The sequence below is a fragment of the Durio zibethinus genome, chromosome 6, assembly GCF_047325235.1.
Source record: "Durio zibethinus cultivar Kanyao isolate XHJ-2024 chromosome 6, ASM4732523v1, whole genome shotgun sequence".
NCBI lineage: Eukaryota > Viridiplantae > Streptophyta > Magnoliopsida > Malvales > Malvaceae > Durio > Durio zibethinus.
In genome coordinates this window covers 30,191,459-30,213,408 of record NC_143167.1, presented here as the reverse complement: position 1 = coordinate 30,213,408, position 21,950 = coordinate 30,191,459, and the positions used below count along the sequence as shown (strand labels likewise).

The following is a 21,950-nucleotide window of genomic DNA, read 5'->3' as shown; positions in this document are numbered from 1 at the left end:
GGTCAACAATTTCTCATCACTTCATTGAATTTAATATTGGAAGAGATGTGATTAAATTTCTGTGATAATCCATGAATGGACTCCTCTTGTTCTCGGGACCACCAAGCAAAAAACATGCTACTACAAATTAGATACATACAAAAGGCACATGAAGTAAGAAGCATTTTTTGCTTATGACTGTCAAACTCGTTTACCCTGCATGAGAATTCACGAAGGAACGATAAAAATGGATTGGATAATTGGGGGAATTCTCGATCGAAGGCAAAAACTATGGCATGGTCCCAAAGCTAAAATAAATGTGGGTTAGGACATAGGGAGGTGACGGGGCCTAGCTTTTGTGCGAGTGCAATTACTCCTCTTAATAACATGGACCAAAGCTCCTTTCACTTCTTCTTCTTCTTCCTTTACAGCTAGCTGCCTCATCATTATTATTGTGCCATTCAACTACCGATGTACCTTTACGTCATATAGTTAATGGAATTAAATGAACATGCAAATACTAGCCTCTTCTTCAGTTCCAATATTTACTTTTAGCAAGGAGCACATGGCGTACATACAGGTTTGCAAAAAGTCACAGATTAGGTAAGTGATCAGCAAAACGTAGCTCCAAGAAAAAAAAAAAAAATAGCACTAGATGAAATGGAAGGCGTGAGCATAAGCCATCATAGATAAATGATGATGGGGGTAAGCCGAAGGTCCCAAAGGTATAATCGGCATGGTGCGGAAGGGCTTTTACTTGGCAATGGCGAAGATGTGGGGGACCAGGCAGCTCCCTTTATGCCCAACCTCTTTATGTGGGTTTAGAATAAGTTCACAATTTAAGTGATGGGTGCTCCTTGTGGTATACAACTTGGTAGATTCTCTCCAGGTTTTATGCTCTTAAAGCTCGACATGATTGTACTTACCCATACCAATTAAAATTTGTCTCCCCTCCCCTAAATCTCTCTCACTTTCTCCTCCGTCTCCATACAAAGACTTTAAAATGGAAGATCGTCAATGGGGGAAGCACATGGATGCCATCCAAAGGGAAAAACTGAAAGGAAATGCTGTGCCACTAGATGCGGTAGGATTCACATGTTAATTTATTGATGGCACTTGAATTATACGTGAGTTTCTAGGATGGCCCAAATCATATTAATAATGACCAACTATTGCTGAATGCAAATGGGTTTACTCCGTTTTGGGCTTTTGGCTGTAGCCTCCACCATTAAAGCAACCGAACCAGTTGGAGTTGCTGCTATCACACTTTTAGATCACGTGACTTGATGATCTTTGTTGTGAATTCCTTGGGATGAAAAATAGAACATAAAGCTGATTTTCTTTTCAATCCCATTGTGACTGAATATTCCTGTCAAAAACTCTTAGGTAGGTGATCACTGAATTTTGGACAGGATCAATGGACTTTATAACTCCGGCCGAATCGACTTGATAAATGCTTTGGGTTGTTAATGTTTCGCTGTTTTCAACGTGTAAATTCCAACACTAGTGCTAATATTTTGCACCAGGGCCGAGGCACAGATTGAAATGTTGCCACCCTTTTGGACTTACTCAACTAGCTTGCTAAAGATAATTGGGCCTATCAGTCCATTAATAAAGGACTAGGTGATCCATGACCGAGACCGACACTCGAATAGACTTGCCACCTGTCTAAAAAGCCATCGAATAAAAACACCAAAAAGAAAGGGATAAAACGCACGTGGCAAGAGAAGAATAAATCACCAGAACGCACCGTACCAGAACAAACAGGACAGAACCATGGTCCCCACCCCACCGTATGCCTCTCTTCTCTCTGGCTGGTTGGTTGCCTTTCCCTTTCCCTTTCCCTTATAAACAACTCCCAAAGACGCTCTCTTTCTTTTTCCAGATCTCAGCCCCCCTCCCTTTCCAAATAGAGAGTTTCCTCACTGTCAAGATGGGATCTCCATCGAGATCTATCCACAAATCGACCGCGACGATGATCTCCGCGATTCTCCTCCTTTTTCTGGTCGGCGGCGTTCACTGCTTCTACCTTCCTGGTGTCGCCCCCGAGGACTTCCAGAAGGTGGTGTTTTGATTTCTCTTTACATATTTCTTTTTCTTCCTTTCTTGATCTGCTTTGTTTCATTTTGATCTGGTTTTGATTTCGTTTCTACACTTTAATTTCTGTTTTTAATAGAATAATAAGATTACTATGAGAAAGAAATTAATGAGATTTTTCTGTGTTAGAAATGGAAATGACGGCTTCATAATTTTTTATTGTATCGAGTTATTTCATGTTCAGCTAGGTTGTTTGGAAAAAATTTCTGAAAAAATTAGCTTCTTTTCACGTAATGATTTCTTTAACCGTTTTTATTCTTTTATTCAAAAACGTTGAGCTTTTGGGTAATTTGTAATTTAATGCCATTTTTGCGTTTATCTGAGGCATCCGACATTGTACTTTATGTGGATCGGGTTCTCCAATGCAACCTAGAATAATTATTGCTTAAGATTAGGAATTGGATTCTCTAAAGAGATTTAATTTACATATTGTCGTAATGGAAGCCTACTTAATCATCATAGTGATTAGTTACTATTGCTTATCACGTGTACCAAGCGATAATGACTCTGATTAAACCACTTTAGGTTGACGCAATGTGCTGTGATATTTAGGAGTGTTTATTGAGGAATTATTGTGGTCTTGTTTAGTTATTGATTCTTTTGTTGGGGTTGGCAGGGAGATCCTTTGAAGGTGAAAGTGAACAAATTGACGTCTGTAAAGACACAACTTCCTTACTCATATTATTCACTTCCTTTTTGTCCACCCAAAAGGATAGTTGACAGTGCAGAGAATCTTGGGGAAGTGCTTCGTGGTGACCGTATTGAAAACTCTCCTTATGTGGTCAGTTTTATTATTTCTGATGATTATGGAGCAGATTGTTTATTTTATGGCTATTAACTTGTTCCCTTTGACTTGAATTAATGCAGTTTAAAATGCGAGAGCCACAGATGTGTTCTGTTCTTTGCCGGATTACACTTGATGCCAAGACTGCAAAGCAGTTTAAGGAGAAGATTGATGATGAATATCGAGTCAATATGTATGCTATTTGTTGCTTCAGACATTGTTCATCTGTTAATAATTTAATAACTGCTCTCAGGGTTATTTTTCTAATTAACTTGTGATTTTTTGACAGGATCCTGGATAACCTACCGCTTGTTGTTCCTATTAGAAGATTAGATCAGGATTCTCCAACTGTTTATCAGCTTGGCTACCATGTTGGGCTCAAAGGCCAATACAGTGGGGTAAACACTATATCTATTAGAATAAAAAGTTCCTTTGTTTGCGTATGTATTATCTACTATGTATTCTTACTTTTTTTTATTATATGCAGAGCAAGGAAGAAAAACAATTCATTCACAACCATTTGGCATTTACTGTCAAGTATCATAGGGATTTGCAAACTGACTCTGCTAGAATTGTGGGATTTGAGGTCAAACCATACAGGTTAGTTTCTCTGAGTTCTAGCATATCGTTAAATTGTTAATTCTAGGTGTCTGTGGCTGAGATTTAGTATCAAGTTTTGATTGCATTTTCTTTGTGTTCTAAAACAATGCAGCATTAAACATGAATATGAGGGGAAATGGAAAGAGAGCACTCGTTTAACAACATGCGACCCCCACACTAAACGGATAGTTGTTAATTCTAACACTCCTCAAGAAGTTGAGGCAAACAAGGAGATTATATTCACCTATGATGTTGAATACCAGGTGAACTTTTCAACTATAAATAATTTTTAGGGTTGGCCATTGCAATGTTAATCTTTTTCAATTTCAGCCATATGCTAAGACCCCTACAGGTGACAATCATTTGTGTTTAAGTAAATTATGCTGACAATTTGTTACATGGAAAAAGTTCTTTATTGGATCACTTTTCTTGAAAAGTTTTGACAGCAGTCACGTGTGAGGTGGTGGTATTCTTATATTTTCTTGTGGTGATTTTCAGGAGAGTGATGTGAAGTGGGCATCTAGATGGGATGCATATCTTTTAATGAGTGATGACCAAATACACTGGTTCTCAATTGTCAATTCTTTAATGATTGTACTCTTCCTTTCGGGCATGGTAGCAATGATTATGCTAAGGACACTTTACCGTGATATTTCTAAGTATAATGAACTTGAGACCCAGGAAGAAGCCCAAGAAGAGACAGGATGGAAGCTTGTACATGGGGATGTGTTCAGGCCTCCATCCAATTCTGATCTGCTTTGTGTGTATGTTGGCGCTGGTGTTCAATTTTTGGGCATGGTACTTGTTACCATGATCTTCGCTGTTCTTGGATTTCTTTCCCCTTCCAACCGAGGTGGCCTTATGACAGCTATGCTCTTACTTTGGGTCTTCATGGGCATTTTTGCTGGCTATGCCTCTGCTCGTCTATATAAAATGTTTAAAGGAGCAGAGTGGAAGAAAATAGCTCTCAGGACTGCATGCATGTTCCCAGCCATTGTCTTTGCCATCTTCTTTGTCTTAAATGCTCTCATATGGGGCCAGAAGTCTTCCGGGGCTGTGCCATTTGGAACAATGTTTGCTCTGGTTGTCCTATGGTTTGGAATTTCATTTCCACTTGTTTTTGTGGGTGGTTATGTTGGGTTCAAGAAGCCAGCAATTGAGGATCCTGTGAAGACAAATAAAATTCCAAGGCAAATCCCTGAGCAGGCTTGGTATATGAACCCAATTTTCTCTATTCTAATTGGAGGAATACTTCCATTTGGAGCTGTTTTCATCGAGCTGTTCTTCATTCTTACCTCAATCTGGCTGAATCAGTTCTACTACATCTTTGGTTTCCTGTTCTTGGTTTTCATTATCCTCCTTATCACTTGTGCTGAAATAACCATTGTGCTTTGCTACTTCCAGTTATGCAGTGAAGATTATCTCTGGTGGTGGAGGTCATATCTCACATCAGGCTCTTCAGCCTTGTACCTCTTCCTCTATGCTACATTCTACTTCTTCACAAAGCTTGAGATCACTAAGCTGGTTTCTGGACTCCTATACTTCGGATACATGCTAATTGCTTCATATGCATTTTTTGTGTTAACGGGCACCATTGGATTTTATGCATGCTTTTGGTTCACAAGGCTTATCTACTCGTCTGTCAAGATCGATTAATGTGTAAAACAGAATATGCTTTTTTATAATATTGTTGTCTTAGGTTATGATTCAAGATTAAGATATAATCATGCTTTAAGATGTAAACTTTAATGCTCATTTTTTAACTGAGTTCTTTTTTATAGTTGATTGAAGCATACCTTTATCCTAATGTATGTTGAGAGGAGCTTCTTGTGATTCTTTTGTTGAACATTCTCCTGTTGAATTAGAAATTGCTGTGAAAAATTCATTACGGATGACTGAACTTATCTACATATATATTTTTTATGTATGTTTTCGGGATGAGGGAAAAAAATGCCCGATAATGTCAACATTTAAAAGAAAAGGAAAATGTTGGGGTGCTGCTCATGTATAAAATAAGAAAACTCATTGGAACTATTACTTGTTGGTATATTCTCCTTTACTTTATCTTGCAAGCTTTGAAGCAGCTATAAAAGCGGAAATGCCTTGTTTAGACAGTCTTTTGTCGGGGACACAACGAGGGATATGTACAGATCAGGACACCACCTTACTCGTCGATTTACGGAAAATGCAAAATATTTTTGCTGATGGATATGTTAAGGATTAGCCGGCTGTAAGTAGTAAGAATCTTCGTAATAGGGACGTGAATAGAGACGGAATGGTTAACTAATTATAGAAAGCTCTCCACTCAACTCATAGAGCTGGAAGTGAACATATTGCATCGGCTTGGTAGAACTACCAGCGACTTAACTTCAGCTACAAGATGGCTGTTTGGATCCGCTTAATTCAGAATTCAGAATTACTCATGTCAATCTGGACTTTGAAAAGCGTTCTTGAATTGTATTGGATTCAAGGAAGTTCGAGCTAAAGTTACGTTTTGTCTATTCTGATTCAGAATTGCCTCATTTCCTTGACTACTTATTTTGAAGAATTTCGATTGGACATTGTAGAACTTAAAAAGAAAACATTAAGTAAATAAATATGGGAGCTGTTTGCTGTATAATAATATGACAAAAAGATCAGTCGCCGACTACCTACACAGTACACACACAACTGGTCACTGCCTACTTACCGTTGACCAACTTGGCAATAGAATCGGCTCTATCTTCGGGATTTTGTCTGGCGAACCTTGCATTATCCGACTGTGTGCCAAAGCGACGACGAAGCCTGCAGGCCAGTTGTCACGGACTTAAGGGGAGTCCTGAATCTCACATCGAACATAATAGGAAGGTTCCTGGGATATAAAAGGGTTCACATCATCTCCGCTTTGTGAGACGCCTTTTGTAAGACAAAACCGTGAGGCCAGGGGGCCAGAGCGGACAATACCTCACAAGGGTGTGAACCGTGGCGGAAGGCTGATCTGGGACGCCGGAAGGGTGAATGCCCGGGTCCCGGAGCCGCGCGGGTTCGGAGCTTGAGTCTCGACCCGTGACAAGTGGTATCAGAGCCAGCCCTAAACCGTTCGATCCACGCCAAGCGCCTCGAGGCAGGTAGGCAGGGTGACCGGCCTCCGTGACGAGGGCGTCACGAGGTTGGGTGCGGGAGAATGTCACGGACCTAAGGGGGAGTCCTGAATCCCACATCGAACATAATAGGAAGGTCCCTGGGGTATAAAAGGGTTCACACCATCTCCGCCTTGTGAGGCGCCTTTTGTAGGACAAAACCGTGAGGCCAAGGGGGCCAGAGCGGACAATACCTCACAAGGGTGTGAACCGTGACGAAAGGCTAATCTGGGACGCCGGAAGGGTGAATGTCCGGATCCCGAAACCGCGCGAGTTCGGAGCTGGAGTCTCAACCCGTGACACCAATGGTGCTCAATGCTCGACTTGTTTTCTCCCTTGCCGTCTACTATTAACACATGATACCATATATATACACGTAGCCCCCTCTCCAGATCAATCTCTCATTCTCTCTACATACATGAAAATGGAGTCTCAAAGAATATGTCTTCTACTCCGAAAATGGAGGATGATTGCTACAAGTCTGCTGCTCCTTTTCCATGGCTTTCACTGCTTTCATCTCCCTGGCGTCAACCCTCGGTACTTTCAAAAGGTCACCTCTCCATTGTACGGGGCATTACTTACTTTGGTACTCGGTTTTTGACATGGGTCATTGTTTCCTATATTCTTGAACAAATATCAAATCCTCAACAAACTTAAATAGGGATGAGATTATAGTAACTTCATTAACATTATTGAGATAATTAACTATATTATTCCTTTTTTTTTGGGTACACAGGGGGATCTGCTGGAGTTGAAGGTGAATGAATTCACCTCTCCAGGAACACTAGTTCGTTATTCATTTATTTCTCTTCCTTACTGTCGTCCAACAAAGATGGGCAGTTCAGAGATTAATGGCGAAGAACTCCATGGTTATCCTGTCGAAAGTTCCCCTTATTTGGTAAGTTTGGTATTTTTAACAATTAGTAACTCTCTTACTTCGTGGATACAGCTTTCAATTTTTTTTCTCTCTGAGATGAATTACTACAGTTTAAAATGTGGGAACCACAAAAGCGCAAAGTAGTTTGCCGGCTTATACTTGATGATAAATCTGCCAAGGAGATCAAAGAGAAGATCTATTACGAGTATCGTGTCAATATGTATGATCTTCGTTTTATTCAGATGCAATGTATATCAGTTTGCCAATTCTTTGACAGTTGCTTTCAAGATTTATTTTCGATTAATTCGTGATGCATATGACAGGATCCTTGATGACCTTCCTCTGCGTTTTCCCATACGATTATTAGATGAAGAAGTTTCTCCAAGTTTAACGTGGAGCTTGGCTTTCCCGTTGGGCTAAGAGGCTGGAGAGGGGCTGGAAATATTGTATGTATTAAAGCTCCAGTTCTTGTGGACTTGTTATATTCTTCTTTTGCTTACTTTGCATGATTTTGCACAGAGTGAGGATGAAATCTATTTCCCCAACAAGCATTTGGCATTTACTGTCAACTATCATAGAGATTTTGGAAACTGACTCTGCTAGAATTGTGGGATTTGAGGTTAAACCATTCAGGTCACGTCCCCTTAGCTTCCTGTTTTCCACCAAAATTTTTCCCTTTTTGGAGTTTGTAGATAATCCGAGTCACATACCTAGAGTGTTGGTGGCGTTGCTTTAATGTTCTAAGCATGCAGTATCAAACATGTATACGAAGGAAAATGGAATGAACATACTCATTTGAGGACATGTGGTAAAGAAAGAGCTCCGTATTTGGAAGGTCCTCAAGAGGTGGAAGAGAAAAAGGAAGTTATATTCAAATATGGTGTTGAATTCCAGTTGAGCTCCAATGTATTAAACAACTTTTCTTGTTAAGGGCATTGACAGTTGGTACTTAAAAATACTTTAGTTTGAAGTTTGAGGTTGGAACCATAGGCTGAAACCTCTAATAAAGCCTCAAGGTACTACTATTCTCTTTTCTTATCAGATTGCCCCAGTGATCTACGTTTCAGGAGACTCATGTGAGGAGAGCATCTAGATGGGACGCATATCTTTCAACGAGATATCACAAAACACAGTGGCTTTCAATTATTGGTTCTTTGACAATTTTGCTTTTGCTCTCTGGCATGGTGGTAATGCTTATGCTAAGGACGCGTGACATTGCTACATATTATGAACTTGAGTTCCAAGAAGAAGCTATGGAAAAGCGGGATGGAAACTCGTCCATAGGGATGTTTTCAGGCCTCCATATAATTCTTATCTACTCTGTGTCTGTGTTGGAACTGGAGTTCGAATTTTTGGGATGGTACTTGCTATTCTGATTCTTGCCATATTTGGAATTCTTTCCCCTTCAAACAGAGGCTTACTTGTGACAGCTATGCTCATAATTTGGGTCTTCATGGGCCTTTTTGCTGGTTTTGCCTCTGCCCATTTATACAAAACGTTTAAAGGAACAGCGTGGAAAAGAATTGCTCTTGGAACAGCTTTAATGTTCCCAACGATTGTCTTTTCCATTTGTTTTGTCTTGAATTATCTCTTACGGAACCAGAACTCTCCTAGAGCTGTGCCATTTGGGACGATGTTTGCTCTGGCCTTCTTGCTGTTGGGAATTCAGTTTCACTTGTTTTTGTTGGTAGCTTCTTCGGGTTTAAGAAACCAGTAATTGAGGATCCTGTGAAGACAAATGGCATCCCAAGGCAAGTCCCTGAACAAGCTTGGTATATGAACCCTGTTTTCTCAATTCTGATAGGAGGAATAATTCCTTTTGGAGCTGTTTTGAATGAACTATTTTTCATTCTTGCCTCGGCCTGCCTGAATAAATTATTCTACATCCATGGCTTCCTATTCTTAGTCTTTGTTATCCTCACTATCATTTGTTCTGAAATAACCATTGTGTTCTGCTACTTCCACTTGTGCAGAGAGGATTATCAATGGTGGTGGAGGTCATACCTCACCTCAGGCTCCTCAGCATTGTATATCTTCCTTTATTCTACATACTTCTTCTCAATTCTTGACATAACAAGGCCGGTTTCTGTGATGATGTACTTCGGATACATGCTTATTGCTACCTACGCATTTTTTGTGCTAACTGGAACTATCGGATTTTACTTATGCTTTTGGTTCACAAGACTTCTTTACTCATCTGTCAAAATCGATTAACAGGCTCTTGAGTTGTTTCTCCTCGACTTTATTTAATTTAATAGACTTTTGTATTATTTGAGAATGTAAATTTAAGTTTCATAGATTACATGGAGTTGAACTTTTTTGAATTACTTGAGAGCCTACATGTACTATTTTGGTCTGATTAATAACATGATATAAGGAAGGAGTTTAATTTTCTTCTTGCATAGACAACAACAACAAAAAACACTACTAGGAAAGCCCTCCGAACTACTTACTATACATGCTACTTCCCGGGGCGAGTATCACTGGGTTCAGCAACACCTGTGGCCACCGTGGCAACATCAAGAGCACTAGCTTCACGCTTTTTTCTGGAGTACAACACTGAATATCCTATGGCGGCAGTGATGAGGAGACCGCCGATGAGCATGGTAGTCATGGGAACGGGAAGCTTGCGTCTCTGGTGCAGCACTTCACCGGGGTGGTGGCCTGATGGCCTCTTGGATGTTTCTACGCCTGCTGCTCTTACCTCTTCTGGGTATCTGCGTTTTTTTTTCCAGTCTTCAACCTTTGCCATGTTTCTATAAACTTAAATTCCAAAAAGGTCCATTTAATTATACCTTTTACCTCAGTCAAGGCCTAAAGAATGGAAGAGCCAATGTTGCCAACATTTCTTGGAGAAGAACATGTAGCAATTGGCGGCTGCATGCTATGGTGTCATGCCAAGTGAAGATGGCACCGCAACTCGGTCATAGAACAAACAAAGTGGTAATACAGCTACAGGCTACAGACCAGAGCCCAACTTTGTGGAGAGCACAAAATCCAGGGCGTAACTGATTGTGATCCATTTGGGTATCCAACCTGATGGGCTTTGTTTTGGGTTTAATGCGGCTCGTAGGAGACAGTCCCTATTCAAAACTGATGGGTGGTGGTTATCTTATAACGTGTTTGCTTCACCTGAATTAGAGTTTAATTCCGTGTCAATTTCACGGTCTCTCTCTATTTTACCATTTGGTTAAAAAATGGGGAAAGAAAAGGAATTCTGATCCATTGGTCAATTCTAGTCATAGTCGGAACTGCCATTATCCTCCAGCCCCAATTATTTTTTGCAATTTCACAGAATCCAGAAAACCACAATATCTTTAAAACCCCATTTTATTTTTGGGAGTTGTTTGATTCGAAAAAAGTAAGGTTTTTGATTTTTTGTAATTTAATTTTTCATTTTGGTCTATGAAATACGATTTTTGAGGGGTTTTAAAATTTCTAATAGTATCAAAAAGAAAAAAAATATACAAAAAAATTCATTTTTCCTCACATTTTTTTATATTTTGAAAAGTCAGAGCCATTACTTCATCAGTGTCGCTTAGGGTCATTGAGAGCAAGGTCAGAAGTTGCTTGTGGTTGTGTTGCATCATTTGAGAGAGTTTGCATTTTACCATCCATTAGTGTTGGGGAAATTACAACAATATCAATTCATTTATTAGTAATGATCTACCATTTTAATTCAATCCCTAGGAAAGTTCTCTTACGTCCTATCTTTTCTACAATTACAAGTCTTGTGCTAATCTTCGTTGCCGAACATTTCTGATCAAATTGGGGTTTGGTACAGTTTGCAATCATTTACTCTTTCGTCAAGAGCCTATAAATAACAAGATTTATTCTAAAAACTACAGAAGAATTTGGAAGATTTCGCCATTAAAAACAACAAACATCGAAAGCTTGACAGAAACAATCAGTACAGATTAACAAATCATTAACAGGGGTAAACTAACAAGTCATAGTTCACTTGCTGCTGGCAGCTGATATAACTGAGCCATAAACCTGTGAGATGAATAGGGTAGAACATAAGACATAAGTGCAATTCACTCAAATACTTGGGATATTTTATTTACACATAAGCATGTATTCAAGACAGCTACACAAGTATTTAAAGAGATACGGAAATAAATAAATTCAGTAGCGTCAAAAGAAAAAGATATATAGGTATTTGATAAAACTAAGAGGCATCCATCTTATGGAATTTCTCTACAGGACCTTAGTTCATTTAGCATTCAATTATTTTCTCAGATTAAATTTGGTTTACAATGTGAATAATTTTAATCCCTTTAATGGTGATTTCTTTAAACATGGTATTGGAAGCCTTGAAACCCATGTTCTGTCAAAACAAACACATGGTTATTCTTCACCTAACGTATATTTTGAATGCATAACATTGCATCCAATCAAGCTATCAACCACATATTAGAATACAACACTATGGAGAGAATGGATTTCAATTTTTTAAAACATTAAATGAAAAAAAGAGTGGTTAAGAGATTAAAAACAGTAAGAATAAACACAACAATAAACAATTATCTACCATGATTAACTGGAAGATCAGATCACAGGCGGGTCATCATCTGAAGCATCAACCTGCAGAGGTCCCTTAAGACCATCTTTATTATCACCAAAAAGCTCACGGGCTGCCTTCTCCAGAAATCCTTTAGCAGCATCTTGAACAGATTGCCTTTCAGATGATTGGTATTTTCTCTTCTTTTTAACACTACTATCTGAATATTTGATACTTGGCCCCTCTCCTTTACTGATTTGCCTCATACTTTGTCTCTGCTCTGCAAAATGATAAAAATTCTTAGGAAACACGATGAAAGGTCCCTTAGCAAAATGATAAAAATGTGAACAGAAGTGAATTAGCACTTACCAGGGGTCAGGTCTGGTAAGCAATGCTCAATGAAACGAGTTGCAGCCCGAGAATTCAAGGTAGTTGAAGGTCGCAATGGTGCTTCAAGAACAGATTCATGCTTATGTTAGAAAGTGACACGAATAGTTATTCCAAAATCATTGCAAGAATGGTATTAGAATCTTATATTTCCAAAAAGATGCGATTTCTTCATACAGTACGACTGCATCTACAGTAAGAAATGAAATGAAAAAATGTACCTTTACTTAAGTCCATGAACCGTTCTAACTTGTCTTGATACAAGCTTAATCTCTCCTAGACATGGAAAGTGGAAACCAAAACAGAATGGCAAAGTTAAGCCAGACATGCCAATAAAACTTTACAACAGATAAAACAACTAATGATATCCTAATGTTAAAACAAGTACCAGATATGCTCTTAATTCCCACATAAATCAAGCAATATCATCTATCAAAAGCTCAATATCAGATTAAAAAATCCTCCCAACAAAGAGACCCATATAAACAAACAAACCCAGAATGAAAATTGAAAATCAAAATTTGAAAGGAAAAGAAACACAGAGTTAGAAAACATACAAGCTCTGATTTCATAGGATGGTCATCTGGATGCACTCCACTGCATCTCAACCTCACTACAAAAGAAGAAAAAGAACCATAAAAGGTTAAGCATTTAAAAGACACATAAAAATTAAATCCGAAAAACAACAAGTCAATGGAAATTACATGCGAAAAGAGTAGTAGTGGCTTTGGCAAGCAAGAGGAAAGCCAGAGCGCGTTGAAGAGGGGGCATTTGAGCAAGTACATCAGGGTCAGAGAGAGACAAGAATTGGAGCAAATGGGTCCTCAAGTTTTCAACGTTTACTAGCGTTGTCTTCACTGAATTCATTACAGATTCTGGGATTACTGAGCTCCCTCTTTCACCTCTTTCCATATTTGGGTGTTCAAGATTCAAATTTCACACACTCTCTCTCTCTTTGGTGGGTGCCAACGACTTTTGAGATAAGAAAATTGCTAGGGCTGAAGGGGTTAGAGCAAGGCCAGAGAGGTTTATGGCGGCAGTTAGGTTTAATATGATTTTGTTGAGTTTGTTTCCGGCCTCCTTTAAGCCTTAATAAGTTTTTTTTTTTTTACTATTCAATAATTTAATTATTTAGACCATATGTCAATAATTTGGTAATTATGACAAGTTTCAAGGCTAAAAGCAAGGAGGGTATAATTGTAATTTACGGTGGAGCTGTTGCTGTTGCCTATGCAACAAACCACCATTTTAAGCCATGGAAAGGTTCTTTCTTGGGAAACAAGTGAAACCCAAACAGTAGCCATTTATATCTTGCCTTTACCGCCTAACCCAAAAATCTTTCTCCGTCTAACGTGACCAAAATTTTATGTACTGCATAAGAGAAAAACAAAACCAATTTCAAAATGAAAAAAAAAAAAAAAGAAAGAAAAAGGCAAACATGGAAAGGTAAGGCAGATATAGAGAAGGAAGGATGGATTGGTTGATAGATATGTCTTCAATTGTCCTCCAACCACAGAGCTCTTTCTCCCCAAAACAAAACAACAAAAAAAGTGTCTTAATTCCCACAATTACCCTTCTCTGTATCCCATCTTCCATCACTCGTTCAACTCTTCAACTCGTTCCGCGTTCCTCATGGGCCTTTTCGGGTTCTCACATCCTCCAGCTAGTTTCAGAGAACCAGAATACCAGACCAGATACAACACAATTTTCTCTTTCGTCCCTATCTTCCATATATTATTACTTCTTTTCTTTTCCTTTCTTTCTCTAAAATCCCAATTCTTATCTTCCTTATCTGACTCAATTCTGGGTTTTTTTGAACTTTGCTTTCTCTCCAAGTTTTGGTTTTGCAATTGTCAAGAAACTAATCAAAACAAGGGCTCTTTTGGGTTCTTGGAATTTTCTTTTTTTTATTCTCCTAGTTGGAGTTGGAGATTGTCTTCTGGATTATAAAATTTGGGCCAAAAGTTATCTTTTTTTTTCGCAGAAGAAAGGGTTTTGTAGCTTTCTGCAAAATTTCTGATATATTTTCTGATAAGTTTCGAGTTATTGTTATTGGGGGTCTCAAATCTCAATTTTGATAATTAAGATGAAAAGGGCTTCTCTAAATTCTCATCGGCAATATAATAACTCTGTGGATGAGGAAGCTAGGGCTAGATTGAAGCATCAAAACCTACTCCAGGAGTTCTTGGAATTGCAAAAGGTTTGTCCTTTGCCTCAATTACTCTGTTTAGTTGTGCTATGTGATTTACTAGGCTACATTCTTTTGATCATCAGAAAGTTATTTTTATTATCAAATTATAGATTATAGTTTCTTGTTTTGATGCTTTAGCCTCTATGATATTGATATTGAGTTTGTTTCTGCCTATAATTTTACAACTTTCTTAGTTCAACTGGTGAAAAATAGAATTTTACTAATTGTTGGAATGTTAGTTTCCGCTTGATAAATACCTCATTTAAGTTGAGATAATTGTGTAGGAGTTGATAGAAACTTATTATTATTATTATTCTCATAGAATATATAGACTGAGTGTTTGTACGTTTTCTGTACAATTAATTATTTTGTGTCAATCACTACTAGGAATTTGTTTCAAAAAAGAAAAAATTGCAGACAGTGAATCAGAAGCGAGAAACCCTTTTGGCTGAAGTTCGGTACGATATCTATTTCCTGAATTTGTATAGTTTTTTTCTTGTTTTAAATATTGATCAAGAGGAACATTTTTTTTCTCCTGAATTCTAGATTCTTAAGAAAGAGGTACAGCTATTTATCAATGATCAAGTCTCAAGAATATGAACTACAGCAGGATTGTGTTCAATCACAAAATCCCTATCTGCAAAGCAAAATGGCTAAGAATTATGGCATCAATGAAGCTCTTGAGAGAAGACTCTGTTCTCTTCCTGATTTAGACCCAAATTTGGTAATCAACTTGAAACATATAGATTGACAATTTGTTGTGCTATTATCAGTTGACATATTGGAATTGATTGACTATTTTTCATATTGCAGGCTCATGAGGAAGAGGGTGGGAGAGGTCAAGTAGATTTTCAGGCCCCGTTGAGAAATGAGAAGAAGCCCAAAAACTGTTTGCTTAATGGCAATAGAGTTGGGAAGAAGAAAATATCCTGGCAAGATCAGGTGGTTTTGAAGGTCTAATGAATAATAAGTAATCTTTTCACACACAGTTTAGCAGTTAACTCAGGTAGTGACAAGAGTTAACTGTCTCCCTAATAAACTTTGGATTGGCATTGCTACAGATTGTTATTGTGATTGCCTTACATTTCTTTCTTCAGTGTTTACTGTAAATCAGGGCAAATTTGCTCAGTTTAGCATATATGAATATAGTGGATTGCTCATTTGTCAGATAAATAAAGCTCTTCCTCTTTCTAATTTTGACAGTGTTTTCCATGCTGTCTATTATTTTGACCGGCAAAACCTGGAATGTCAGAGTCTAATTTTTTTTAAGTCTAGTCTACGGTGATCTGTGAGGAGCATGTTTTGTAGTACAACTGTCTGTTCTAGAACGATGACTTGAGTAGTAGCTGACCTTGTTCGGACAAGGTTTCACTATCAAACTTCAGATACCTGTGAATTTAAGATGAACGAGGAAGAAAGAAATGAAAAAGGAATAAAGAAAAATGAGAAATTTAAGATGTTTTGCAAGCCTTTTTGACTTTAACATAGTTGTCCATCTGAAAGGTAGCAAAGATTCTTTTGTCGTCATAGAATCCATGATCAATATTCAATAGCTGGAGTTGTTAGGTGAGATGAACGCATAATTCTTCCTTGTTGGAATTGAGTTCTCTCATCTCTGCCATGCAATGCCGCTCGAGTTAACAAAGAAATTCAAGGTAAAATCATTAATCATTGAGACATCGATTGAGACTTGGTTAACATATGGGTTTGTTAGTGTTACGAGTCGTATTTTAAGTTTCGAATTCGCGACAAGTGATATCAAAACCAATTTTAAATCGTTCAATTCATGTCAAACATCTTGAGAAAAATAAGCAGAATGACTAATTTCCGTGATGAGGGCGTCATGAGATTAAGTGAGAAAGAATATCACAGACCTAAAGAAGAATCTTGAATCTCACATCGAACATAAAAAAAAAATCACTGAAATATATAAAGATTCACATCACCTCTTTCTTATAAGACGTTTTTAATAAAACAAAATCGTGAAACCAAAAAAATCAGAGTGGATAATATCTCACAAAGATATGAACCGTGACAAGAAGGTTGATCTGAAACGTCGGATTAATGAATATTCAGATCCCGAAGCCACGCAAATTCGAAGTTTAAGTCTCGACACGTAACATTAAGACTGTCCTAAAAATAAAATTCCACCCATTTTTGAGATGGCACCAGTTAACCCAAAAACATTTGATAGTCATCAACTGTACATGATATTATAAAATTGTCATATTGTGGTATTATCAGACATAAAAAGTAAAACCATCCCATTAAATGATTAAGAAAAGGAAACAAAAAGCATATATAATTTTTCTTAATATGTCATCAATTCGTTCCTGCTGTAAGCCATCTATAAATGCATCTCCCAATGTTTGATAAAACAAAGAGTCCTCAAATCTTCTTCAGCCAGAGGATTTGATAACTCCACCAACAGTTGCACCTAATTTTCTTGACTTCCCTCCGGCTTTGATTCTGTGTCGACTGATTTGGAATGGGAGGATTGCTCCTCTGCAGATGAGGCAGATTTGATTGGTTTCTTGAACTGCACCAAGATCATGGTCATATTGTCGCAACCCTCACCAGTGGCTGTTGATGGTGCTAAGCACTTGTCAAGTACTCTCTCACAAACAACAGAAAGATTGCTTTCCTGCATTGCACGCAAGATTTCATGCCAAGTATACAAACTTATAAAAAAAAGGCAAAGAATGAGCTTGAACTCAATTGACCAAGCAAATTTGCCGAAACAAGTATTCAACATACAGACCATTGACCAATCAAAGTTAGAGAGGCTTATGTACATACTGATTGTAGTTGTTCATGAATAAAATCTACTAGCATCTGACTTGACATGCAATCCCTGATAAAATTCAAAATGGAAAAGGCATTAGATACTAAATTCAAGATTGAGATCTAGTCAAGAGTGAAACATGAAGAGTATAACTAATTAACTAAATAAAGTTTTGAAGTGAGATATATTAAATTCTAATTCTAATATAATGTAAAGGAAAAGGCATTAGATACATACCAGATTCCATCACATGCCAGCACAATAAAGTCATCATCATCACAAAGCTCAACCTAAATCAAAATTAGTAAGATGTAGAACTTAGACACCACAAGATCCAAAGGTTTTTAGGATTGATAAGCGCATAGTAAAGCAAAAAATTGAAGATTTAATGGTGTTGTGATCTGTTTGCATTGCTAACAGAGAATATACTTACGGTGTTTATATCTGGATTTGCAGTAACAATTTGCTTTTCAGCTGGCAAAAATTTATTCTGCTTGAATTCCGTGTCACCTGTAGGAAAAGGAATCAATGGATTAAAACTACATCTCTCTCTCTCTCCATCAATACATAAAAAAATTAAATGTGTATGGATGCATACATTTGCATTGGAAACTATGGATTTATAGAAATGTTATTCAATTCATTTAGGAAAAGCAATAGCACTTTGTGCCCATAGGCATATGTCTCTCTCTTTAGGAAATTCCAAGGACTTAACTTGGTAAGTTCAAGTAGTAATTTTTTTGTTTCTAGATATCAAGCACGGAGGTAAATTACCAATAGCTCTTGCAAGATTCAAACTGCCATTGACACGTCCTGCATGTATAAAACCACCAGCTTTTAAAATCCTTTCTTTCTCTGCCTCAAGATCAGGCTTGTGATCTCTAGAGAGATTGTAAGCCTACAAAAAAAGAAGCCACATAACAACAAATAAAATAGACAATTTATTTAGAAAGAAAAGAATATTCCCTACAATGAATGACACTTATGTTTGATGTCCATACTTCAAAGTACAACAGCCAGTCCATCCACAAATAATTCAAATTGATTAATGAAAAGAAATCTCCAGTTCTAGCTAATTACATCCCATAAATAGCATTACCTGACCCTTTCTAGATATAACACAACGAGAATCACCAGCATTTGCAACAACAAGCTGGTTGTTTCTTATAACTGCAACACACGCTGTGCTCCCAGAAGTTGGTCCAGAAAAGTCAGAATGAGGGCCCTGATTACAATTACAAAAACACATAAATTATCCATACAAATTGTTGCAATAAAATATGTCTTAATTGTACAAAAAAATTAAAGCAGAAAAATGGATGAATAATATGATCCCTGACCCAACACAAAAAGTTAAGTGCAGAGTAAGATGTAAAGTTCAAGATAGAAATATATTCTCCACCATCTGGGCTATATAATCTGCATGGATACCATACATCACATCAGCTAAGAGTTAACATTTAGCAACGCAAGTTCTATTTTCTTCTTCAATTTTGGATTCCATCATAGTTTGTGGCAAACGTCAAATTTCTGTTCAGCATTTTAGTTAAGGACAATAACACTGGTATATTCTTTTTGTTTCTGTAAGTACCTCCTCAAAGGCCCAATTATCCACTTGGTCATTACTATCACCACTCCTCGGAGACCATATCAATCCTTCTATCATGCCAGTAAACTTGTTTATTTTATCACCCAAAATGGCTAATTCTCTCCATCCTCTTTGTCCACGCATCATCTCATCCATTCTGCACTAAAAAGTAACTCAGGTTGGAAATACATGAAATGAACAATGGGAAAAGGCAGTCAAACCATCAAAGAAAAAAAGGGGGGGGGGGGGGAGGGGAGATGGGTAATGAAAGTGCTATCATTTGTAATAAATTTCTCCTTTCGTTTCGGAAAAGCACCTTGATCTTTGCTAAAAGGGCTCTACAAGAAGGAACACAAAGCCTTAAATCTAATTAGATAAAAAATGCCGAAGAAGAGAAAATTATGAGATCTATAACCTTGATGATATATAAGATTTGAAGTACAATGTTTAACAAAAATTGACATCATTAAGATTATATCAGAAACGTAACAATAGTCTTAAACCAGTGCACCAGTTGTGTCAATTTACTTTTCAAGCTACAAAAACTATAATAATGGCATAGAGATACTATTTCAACATGTATCAAGCATGCATGTGTATGATGTATCCATGAGAACTTAACCTTGTGAAACTCATAATGAGATGTTAGCAGCCCTAAAAGAGTGGAGCAAAAAGTGAAAGTCACTCTCACACTTCAAGCATCAAAGAATTAATCAACATACATCATTACTAGTAGGTATTAAATACCGAATACCCCAAATCATTCTGGCACCAGAATTGCATTGTTGACTCCCATAACAATGAAAACATGGTGAAGAATGAACATAAACTCCAAGTAATGAAAAAAAATAACCTGAAAAATGCTCTCTGAACCGATGTCCCTATATCCCCAGCCGCATATGCTTCATGCTTGAGAACCTGCTGGTGAAGATATTTGGCACAGAACTTTGCAACCACCTTGCCTGCAAGTTATGAATTTGGATAAGTAGAAGACACCTGGACAGTGGCCATTATTAAGACACTTAATCATATTTACAAAAATATCCATGCTATTCCTGGAGTGATCTATGGAAGTAGTCAGTATCAAAATTAAGCACAGTTGCAAAGAGCAATTATGAGAACCCTTTAAAGTGAAAATGTTAAAAATTACTAAGCATTCACCAACACCAATTGTGTATTCTCTAAATGTCTCAACAGAATCATTTGAAAAGAAAAAAGGCTTTAAGATCCTTCAGTTGGTTCCAGTCCTAAAAGGGTAAAACAGTAGGTACATGAATGGGAAGTAACAAAAACGTCAAGTTCAGATGGGGTGCAACAACCGAAAACCTGTATATGGAACCGAAAACAATCATAAAAAGTACCTGAACCGTCCAAGTCTTACCTCCATGACCATCATAAACACCAAAGAACGAAGTAGAAGCATCGAGATCAGGAAATGCAGCATGCTAAGAAAACAAATAATAAAAGTAACCAGAACATCTCCATAATATAAAAAGACTTGGGAATTTGCAAGAAATATAAGATAACGTAAGCTACAATATGTACAAGTTAAGGAAGACAGACAACAAAATGACCCATATTAGAAATTGAAAAGAACATAAACTTTAATAAGTACAGAAAAAGGGAGGACTCAGATTTTCATAAAAGGAGTTAGAGTTCCCTCTGTTTGCAAATCTAAGTAGATATTTTCATAAATAGGACTCAGATATCATGTCAATGACCAATGAAGTCAATTGTAGAATAAAATATAAACTATAAATAATGAATGAACTTTAACAGAGATTTTAATACATGATTGTCTTATGTTTTTGAGGTGGGAATGGGGAATGAAAATGACACGAAAATCCATTTGGAAAGGGACTAAATCCATTCACCAAAACTCTCTCTTAAAAGCTCATTGCTAAAATTATCTACTACAGTGCAATAAATAGGGTCCAAATGCTTAGAACGTTTGAAAATTAAAGGTTTCATTTGTTACTCACAGCATCTTCCATAGTTGCACGCCATCCTTGCATGGATGATAGGCCATATCTAACCCTATCATTCTCGCCATCTTCAGAGAATTTTTCAGTTTTGGGAGTGCTGAGATATATACCCATCTATGTCTGCAATTGAATGAATCATGTTAAGTCAGTTTATAAAATTCAAGAGTACTTAAAACAATGTGTGGCTTATTTGACCTCCCCTACTCTTGCATCTACAAAAATTTTAGAAACAATAACTTAATTTGTTGCTGAAATATATTTTGAAAACTGATCTACTAATTCAGACATCATCAAGTACACGCAGCAATAATCAGACAAGACAGCTTCTAATCAAGAAACACAGAAACTCCCATGCCAATTCAAAAGTGAATCTTGAACAGCAAGGGAAAAGTACCTTGAAAGAAGACCCAGATCATAGATTGAATGCTAAGACTGAACAAAATATCTTAAATTCAAACCAGAAAAACTAGGTAACAAACTAAAGATCAATGCTTTGCTAAGATCAAATTAAGGTAAAACAACTAAAATACTCTTAAATAACAAAACAAGAGAAACCCATATGCTAATTTGATACATAAAACTACTGTAAAGATTAAAGAACACAAGATTCAAAAGAGAGAAAAATATTTAAAAAACGATGCTTCCTTATTGAGTTTAAAGTTCCTTACGTGTCCAGCTAAAAATCTATAAAGGAACAAGGCAGGGGGGAGTGGTAGAAACAGGAAATATCTTAACGGTATCAGAAATAGAGTCCTTTCCAAAAACTAACAAAAACCCAAGAGAATTATCACGGAATCTGAACGGGAACACAAGGAATTATGAGGTGACAGAAGCAGAACCATTCAAGAAGAGGACAGAGAGAAAGAGAAAGAGAGAATGAAAACAAGAGAAGAGAGAGAAATAATTATTGTAATAGAGAGAGAGAGAGAGAGAGAGAGAGAACGCAATAAATTAAAAAGCCTTTTGATTAAAGATAAATTCTTTAGAAATGAAGGGCGTTGCTGAGACTGTAGTTGAACTTGGTAGTTTGGTAGTTGGCTTTGCTTTACCTGGA

General features: G+C 37.3%; 5 protein-coding genes and 1 pseudogene across 7 annotated transcripts; 3 read left to right on the top strand and 3 right to left on the bottom strand.

Moving 5' to 3' along the window:
- Positions 1-1,862: 1,862 nt before the first annotated feature.
- Positions 1,863-5,293, top strand: LOC111284867 (transmembrane 9 superfamily member 8). The gene is made up of 7 exons (XM_022873930.2): positions 1,863-2,041; positions 2,693-2,857; positions 2,944-3,053; positions 3,150-3,258; positions 3,348-3,460; positions 3,573-3,723; positions 3,959-5,293. Exons 1-7 carry the CDS (start codon positions 1,913-1,915, stop codon positions 5,114-5,116), a joined length of 1,935 nt encoding a protein of 644 aa, XP_022729665.2. The 5' UTR covers positions 1,863-1,912; the 3' UTR covers positions 5,117-5,293.
- Positions 5,294-7,038: 1,745 nt separating this feature from the next.
- On the top strand, positions 7,039-9,764 carry LOC111286528 (transmembrane 9 superfamily member 9-like; annotated as a pseudogene). Its single transcript, XR_016342589.1, has 7 exons — positions 7,039-7,172; positions 7,255-7,477; positions 7,567-7,676; positions 7,780-7,890; positions 7,976-8,089; positions 8,209-8,343; positions 8,517-9,764. The product of XR_016342589.1 is annotated as a transmembrane 9 superfamily member 9-like (transcript).
- Positions 9,765-9,811: 47 nt separating this feature from the next.
- Positions 9,812-10,349, bottom strand: LOC111286527 (uncharacterized). The gene has a single exon (XM_022876544.2). It carries the CDS (start codon positions 10,206-10,208, stop codon positions 9,918-9,920), a length of 291 nt encoding a protein of 96 aa, XP_022732279.1. The 5' UTR covers positions 10,209-10,349; the 3' UTR covers positions 9,812-9,917.
- A 950-nt stretch (positions 10,350-11,299) lies between these two features.
- Positions 11,300-13,410, bottom strand: LOC111285120 (Sas10/Utp3/C1D family). Of its 2 annotated transcripts, XM_022874378.2 has the most exons (6): positions 13,052-13,410; positions 12,905-12,960; positions 12,569-12,623; positions 12,330-12,410; positions 11,991-12,240; positions 11,300-11,452 (listed from the first exon to the last, which is right to left on the bottom strand). In XM_022874378.2, exons 1-5 carry the CDS (start codon positions 13,257-13,259, stop codon positions 12,008-12,010), a joined length of 633 nt encoding a protein of 210 aa, XP_022730113.2. In that variant the 5' UTR covers positions 13,260-13,410; the 3' UTR covers positions 11,300-11,452; positions 11,991-12,007. The 2 variants fall into 2 exon arrangements, with proteins under 2 accessions (XP_022730113.2, XP_089618845.1); XM_089762719.1 differs by lacking the exon at positions 11,300-11,452 and having other exon boundaries at positions 12,066-12,235; positions 13,052-13,395.
- A 217-nt stretch (positions 13,411-13,627) lies between these two features.
- LOC111284754 (uncharacterized) lies at positions 13,628-15,732 on the top strand. The gene is made up of 4 exons (XM_022873664.2): positions 13,628-14,547; positions 14,926-14,996; positions 15,085-15,262; positions 15,352-15,732. The coding sequence occupies exons 1-4, from the start codon at positions 14,434-14,436 to the stop codon at positions 15,496-15,498; spliced, it is 510 nt and encodes a 169-aa protein (XP_022729399.2). The 5' UTR covers positions 13,628-14,433; the 3' UTR covers positions 15,499-15,732.
- A 978-nt stretch (positions 15,733-16,710) lies between these two features.
- Positions 16,711-21,844, bottom strand: LOC111284753 (putative protein phosphatase 2C 60). Its single transcript, XM_022873660.2, is given in 12 exon segments — positions 16,711-17,042; positions 17,045-17,182; positions 17,338-17,392; positions 17,561-17,613; positions 17,757-17,833; positions 18,098-18,221; positions 18,423-18,548; positions 18,915-19,068; positions 19,765-19,873; positions 20,293-20,356; positions 20,894-21,016; positions 21,565-21,844. Coding segments are annotated over 11 exon segments (1,122 nt in total). The 5' UTR covers positions 21,011-21,016; positions 21,565-21,844; the 3' UTR covers positions 16,711-16,937.
- Positions 21,845-21,950: the final 106 nt, after the last annotated feature.